Below are 7,311 nucleotides of genomic sequence, written 5' to 3' on the forward strand. Positions count from 1 at the left end.
ATGGAGCTTGTAAGCACATGTTATTTTCCTACCGCTGGAAATAGAATCAGTTACAAGGCTGTCATATGGTTGCCAATCAATATCATAGACAGGCAGACATTGGTGCTTATTGTGACCTCTTTTTCTTGTATGGTGTATTTCTTCAATGAAGCTTATACAAAAGTATGCCATTATGTTTATAGGTTCGTGATAGAGTTACATTGTACTTTAATACCCTTGGAGGTGATGGTCCAGTAGTTGAAACTGAGGAAAGTGTGAAGGATTTTTTTGTGTGGCTCACTTGATATACCACTTGGCAATCTGGAGACAAGTTTGAAAAATTACGCAAGTACTCTGCTAAGTTGGTGCTTATTCTAGCAGTTAGGTAATTTTTCCATTTATATTACTTCAAAAATTGATGGAATCTCTTGTTTTGAACAGATTCAGGATCCTTCAGAAGAGCCTTTTGATGTTAATTCTGTACCCAAAGATGTCAAGTAGAAAACCAACAACTGCTTTGGGTACTCTGCCTGCTGGCCTAACTTCCACTGCTGATGCATATGAACAGCTTCTTTCCTCTATCCGAGAATTTGCAAGCTTTGGGAAGCTTTTCAATGTTTTTGGGAATGCCTGCTACATTCATTTTGATGAATTGCTGATCCGTAATGTATACTTATGAATCTTTATTTCATGTAACCGTCATCAGTGCCTGTGGAGCTTACTGAAGAAGAAACTGAATATGCAGTTAATGTTGTGACGCGCCTTTTTGAACATCATGTGGTGTTCCAGTACAACTGCACAAATACAATTCCAGAACAACTGTTGGAAAATGGAGTGACCATATTTTAAGAACGATTTGTTAAACTCATATCTCAGTGCAAGAATTTTTCTTCTCAATTATTGTCTTCCTGTTGCAAGGTGACCGTTATTGTCGATGCTTCTGAGGCTGAAGAATTTACTGAAATTGCATCCAAACCTCTTCGATCTCTTCCATATGACAGTCCAGGACAAACATATGTTGCATTTGAAAAACCTAGAGTTGTTCCAGTGGTTGGAAAATTCTCAAACATGTTGAGATTTACTGTTAAAGAGGTACTTGTGTCTCACTTCTTTTGAATGGTGAGGGATGCACATATATTCTTTCTTCTTCTTGTTTGTACTACCCATTAGGTAGCTTCCTGTGTTCAGACATCTCTATACTAGTGCTAGAATCTTTTGTTCTTTGATTATTTACCTCCTACCCATTCATTTGGTTAGGTTGATCCCTCTACTGGCGAGGCTGAAGACGATGGAGGGAAGACGAGTACCAGCTAGAGGATTTTGAGGTCGCCGCAGATTATATGCTCAAAGTGGGTGTCACCAACTTCAGGAATGCCTGGGAAAGCATGGGCCCCGATTGTGAACGCATAGATGAATATGATCTTGGGACAAGGGAAAGCCTTGCAGAAGCCGTGAATGCAGTCATCCAACTTCTTGGCATGCAGCCTTGCGAGGCCAGACTTTTACTTCTATGTATCACGATAGGATAATTAGCAATGTAGTTGCTATATTTTCAAACGTGAAGATTTTTTACGGGCCAATTATTATGATAATTATAACTTTTACGTCTATTTCACTTCTTTATGATGTGTTTCTAATTATATTATTCTAATATCTTTCCACCATCTACCTTTCAGAATTGGAAGTGAGCGCTAAAGGGTTCCATTTCTTTAATTCCTTTTTTTTCCAGGGCACAGAGATTGTCCCGAACAACTCAAGATCACATACCTGCCTATTATATGGTGTATACATAGGCAATGTGAATGTGCTTGCCCGTATATCATTAGGGATCGATGGAGTAAAAGAGGTTGCCATGAAGTTGACTGTCAGATTTGAGGATGAAAATGTTAGCGATGCAATTCATGAAACTGTTGCAAGTGGGTAGTTCTCTCTCCATCTTATTTTCCATTTTGTGTTTTTTGTTCGAGGAAAACTTGTTGGCTAGTTTCTCCATTTGTTAGCTGGCGTTGGAGGTTTTGTTTTGTATAATTAACGCGAGGGTTGTATGATGGCAATTGGATTTGGCACCAAATTCAGCCGGCTGAGGAATTCGATATATTATTATATTGAATATCTATAATTTTCTTCAAAATAATGAAAAGGAAGTTAGGTTCGTTGGACCTTGTTTTATAATGAATCTGTGCCAAAGAAGTCAATTCAAAGCACTCCCTTCTATGCTTTCCATCATTCTTTGTTTTGAAACCTTTAAAAATCTATTCATTCGAATCATAATAGTTAAAGATGATTATTTCTGATTGATCGGAACAAATAAAGATGTGTCATTCCTTAATTATTTTGAACGTTGACATTCGTTTATCATATCATATAGCATTGCATTAGCGAGCGATTCAATTTATTACCGTAAAATCAAAATAAGTTATTTTTTTAATAATAAGATGAGTTACTTGTGAAACAAATAAAACTTTGAGCAATCATCTGTATTGGAAATTAAGCTTAGTTCGGCCAAACATACATTTAGTAGGCTCTAGGCTTGGGCACAATTTGATTTGGTTTGGGTTGGTTTTGACTTCAACCCGAAACCAAAACCAAATTAATCAGTTTGGATGAATTTCAACCCAAACCAACCTTCTCTTTTTATTTTTATTTTTTCTTTAAAAAAAGATAAATATATAAAGTGGGTTGGGTTTGTTCGATTAATCAGCGGTTTGAGGCTTCAAACCATAGCCGAATCAATCCACCATGGTTTTGTTTAAAAGTAAACCAAACAAAACCAAACCAATTACCTGTTTCAAATTGACCCAAACCGGCCCGAGTCAATTCGGTTTGATTGGTTTGATCGGTTTTTCGATTTTTTTGCCCAAGCCTAGTAGGCTCTATTCCTGGATACTGTAGCACACATACAAGTCGATAACTTGGTATGTGGGTGTAGATGTGAGGGGGCAAAAAAAAAATAAAAATAATAATAAAATAAAACCTTTGATGATCAGTTAAAATGTATTCTTATTTCAAAACGAAATTACAACAGGAAAAATGACTGAAAAAGAGTGCGACAAGGGGGGGAAAAAAAGATGGTGGAAACTTGCATGTACGACCACTTACTCTAGTAATGTATTTGTCGGTGATCACATTTCAAGAAAAGAGAATACAGTTTTCCAAATCACAACTAATTGGGACACTGGAAATCTTTCCAAGTAGCATATTTCCTGGAAAAAGACAGAGAACCATTCGCCTATTTGTCAGAGAAATCCGAATCAATGAATGGCCTCGGCTACTTATATCACTCTTCTATGCCCTCCAAATGCCCAAATCTGCCAGGAGTAAAATTACTTGTAATGAACTCACATTCATATGTTTATGCTATCGATCTTTTCTATGGTTTAGCTATTACCAAGTATATCGCAAAGAGCCCTATAGCTACCATGTTGATTACGAGAACAAGGTTTGAAACGGACCATAATAAAGCAAAGCTACTTGTGAGGACCAATAGCAGAACACATACACATATACAGATACAAAGATATAGCCCCCGATTGGTTTGAATAAAAATTAGATTTTTAATATATTTTGATAAAAGTTGGTGAAATGTGTGGTTAAAAAATTGGTAAAAGTTGTGGATCCCATAAATATGTGGTCAAAAATGAGTTCTACGAAATGGGAGCCAAACAGGTAGTCAAGCTTGAANCTAAGCAATTTTCCCATTTTTCCTTGAATTGGAATTCTCACCAAAATGGTGAGAATTCCAATTCCGGTTTACTGTAGCGGAATTTTTTATTTTTATTTTTTTTTTCCTTTTTGGGCAATGGAAACAAATTCTAAGAATAATTGTAAAAAAATATTTTCCTTTAATTGACAATTTCCATGTAAAAAAAAGTCAAACGAATACTAAAAGATAGATGATTTTCTTGAATTTTTTATTATTATTATTATTATTTCTTTTTTTGGTTGGCAATGGAAACAAATTTCATCTCCAATACCAGTAAAATCTATCCCTTTAATTGATAATTTTCGTGTAAAACAAAGCCAAGGGAACACCAAAAAACACTTTTATCTCCACATTTTCTACTTGGAAAATTATACCAATCAAACACAATAATTTACAATTTCCAGGAAAACAATTTCTAGGCAATTCAATTCCCTGAAATTCGTTTTCAATTCTATCTTTACAATCAAACGGAGGCTCAAGTATATCGGCAAATGGTTCCAATAGATGGTCATAGTTTCAAGAACAAAAGCAATTTAGACACACTATAAAGGCTTTCAATGTAAGTTAGTGGAAAAAATGAAAAGCATAATGTTAGCTTCATAAATTCTAGAAAATATAAAATGAGATATTTATGCCATGAGCAACCTTCTAAAATATTTCTAGGAGGTCAATGAATCATCAAATCATCCATCTGATTAAGTAAACAGTACACGACAATAAAATAAACTAAATGTTATTCCAATGAACTCGGACTTGGTCCTTTTTCACTCTTTTGTTCGGTCCACAGCTATATCTACGTATCTACAGGAATTCCAATGCAGTCAAATATTTTGCAACCACGCATACAATATAATTTTTTGTATCCCTCTCCTGACTGTTCTGCAAAGACAGCAACTCGGACTTCTGAACATCTTTAGGTCAGCGCAAGGCATACCACGACCACCTATATTGTCCTTCCCTTAGTTTTTCCTCAATTGCTCACCTCCACTTGATGTCATACACTCTCATCTTCAATGCTTTAAGTTTTAGTATGACCATATTAATATTAATATCCTCATTCCCTCTACATTCATCTTAGATATATTTTGTAATTTAATGGCAAGGAAGTTTAATCTAAGCATGACTAATATAATAGCATTCTATAGATCTTGCCAAATGCCAACTCACTTTAATCCTATGCATTATATATTCGTCAAACTCATATTTGTTATTATTGATCATATCTAAACATCTAAACAACCTCTCATCGGGATATAATCATCCTCTATAGTGACTCTATCATCTTTCTTATTCCCACTATGACACTATGGACATTTTATGTACTTTTTGTCTGGTTCTACTTAACTTAAAACTGATAGTTTTTAACTCAATTTATCCTCCTCCTAGCTTTGTCAATTAAGCTATGGCATTGTCAACAAATAACATACACCAATGGAACTTATCTTCAATATATAATTAATAAAATAAAAAATCTTAGACAAGACTCATGAGGTTGTCTATGGTTAAAGCAAAAGGATGAGAACTAAAAAAAAAAAATTTTAAATTTAATACAAGTCTACAGTAATAGGAAATTATACTACCATCAACATAACTACATTTCACTTTTGTGGCTGCTCCAGTATACATATATTTTCATAATATTAGTATATTTAACGAAATTTCCTTTTGTGTCTAACGACTTTCCACCATAACACTTCATTGAGTTCCCTTCCATTCAACTTGGTTGATTAAAGGTGCCAAAGGGTTTAAGTCACATCCAAAAGTTGGTTCTATGTAGAGTGCAGCCTTCGCCACCATGTGTTTGGTAAGAATTATCCTAATTCCACTCCTTGAAATAAATTTAATTGGTGAAAATTGACTCATATATAAGGTGGTCAAATATCAATGGCAGTGGCGTATATAAATAATTTGTCAATAACCTAAGCTTATAACATCAATAATAAGTCAAACTAAAACTTTTGGAGATCTGGTCAGCTGAATGATTTTGCATTTGACAAAAAATGATGCAACGCAGTACACGAATTACGGAGCTATTAAATTCTAGAAAACCTTAAAGGTCTACAAATAAGTGTTCGCTGACCTTGGGTTCTAATTCTAAGGAAACAAAAGTCTTGGTCAATTCCATTGCTTTGGCTACAGAGATTATGAAATGTTACAAAATAAATTTATACATGGATCAGGCAAAAAATAATTGTTTTGATAGTTTTGACAGTGCGAAATTATAGGGCTACCTTTCCGGTGTGACCCTGTAAGGTCCGACAGCAAACCAGGTCGGTCGGGCCAAAAGTCACCGGAGTCTTCCCTTGAGACCTCGCATATCCTGCAACTGCCCAATTGGAAGTATAATTGAATAAGCCGGCACCAACATTGACAGATCTGAAGCACACTCCAATTTAAATCAAACCATAACAGCAATAATTACGATAAATAATTTGAAAAAATTACCATCAGTGTCGAGAAGGAGCAGACGCTTCTGTTTTAATTTATCTCCGAGGGCATTGACAGTCTCTGTAGCGGCCATGTGCCGCTCTTTCAGCTCTGCAACTGATGACATCTTATTTTCCATTAAACCTTAGCCTTTCAGCTTCATTTGAGCACTAATTTTAGTTACGAAAGATCAAGAAATCAAAATTTACGCTTAATTCATGTAAAAATTGGGTTTTTCAAATCAACAACAAGCAAACAAACAAAACAGACGCTTCTGTTTTAATTTATCTCCGAGGGCATTGACAGTCTCTGTAGCGGCCATGTGCCGCTCTTTCAGCTCTGCAACTGATGACATCTTATTTTCCATTAAACCTTAGCCTTTCAGCTTCATTTGAGCACTAATTTTAGTTACGAAAGATCAAGAAATCAAAATTTACGCTTAATTCATGTAAAAATTGGGTTTTTCAAATCAACAACAAGCAAACAAACAAACAAAAAAAAAAGGCTTAAACGGGCTATATGGAGTATATTTGGGGAGAATGGAAGAGGTAGTTTCGTGGAGAGGTAAGTGGTGACTCGGAAATGGTGTGGACGCAAAGTGGACTGTGTTGAGCGTCCAGAGAGAGAAGGAGAGGAGAGAGACAGATGCAGAGCCGCCGGGCCCACAATTTGCTGCCATGGGGTTTCATAATTCTATTCAAACAGTAGGGGGAGAGGGGTGCCGTTTCATGTGGGACCCATATTTCATAGTTGACAACTTTGGGGTAAATTTCAAAAGAAGTCCCCAACTTTCTATTTATGACATTCACATCCCAAACCTTTTAACATTATGCACGCAGTATTCTCAAGTGACGGAGATATGCACCTGATGTCTGACTGAAGGGGCAAAACTGTTCAATTTTTTTTTTTTTGCATTATTGACACCACGAAAATTGTTAGCTACACCACAATATTATTTCCTAAAATAGTCATAAATAAATAAATAAAATGAATGACATAAATAATCCCTTATGTACACACTATGCTATTTATGTACATCATAATTGAAAGCCTAACTCATTTACCTGCGTACACTATGAATAAAAAATCCTAACACACATTTGCGTACATTATACATAAAAATATAATCAAATTTATCACATTTTGTGGGATTCTCATACAAAATTTTAAGAAAATGTGCGACTTACTAGTGGTTACCTCAA

The 7,311-nt window shown here is 35.3% G+C and overlaps 1 protein-coding gene and 1 pseudogene across 1 annotated transcript; one reads left to right on the forward strand and one right to left on the reverse strand.

Annotated features, from left to right (window-relative positions):
- Positions 1-2,130, forward strand: LOC111390890 (annotated as a pseudogene).
- Positions 2,131-5,886: 3,756 nt separating this feature from the next.
- On the reverse strand, positions 5,887-6,373 carry LOC111380483 (guanine nucleotide-binding protein subunit beta-like). Its single transcript, XM_023004068.1, has 2 exons — positions 6,128-6,373; positions 5,887-6,008 (listed from the first exon to the last, which is right to left on the reverse strand). The coding sequence occupies exons 1-2, from the start codon at positions 6,246-6,248 to the stop codon at positions 5,902-5,904; spliced, it is 228 nt and encodes a 75-aa protein (XP_022859836.1). The 5' UTR covers positions 6,249-6,373; the 3' UTR covers positions 5,887-5,901.
- Between the last annotated feature and the right edge of the window lie 938 nt (positions 6,374-7,311).

The sequence above is a fragment of the Olea europaea genome, chromosome 3 (genome assembly GCF_002742605.1).
Source record: "Olea europaea var. sylvestris chromosome 3, O_europaea_v1, whole genome shotgun sequence".
Lineage (NCBI taxonomy): Eukaryota > Viridiplantae > Streptophyta > Magnoliopsida > Lamiales > Oleaceae > Olea > Olea europaea.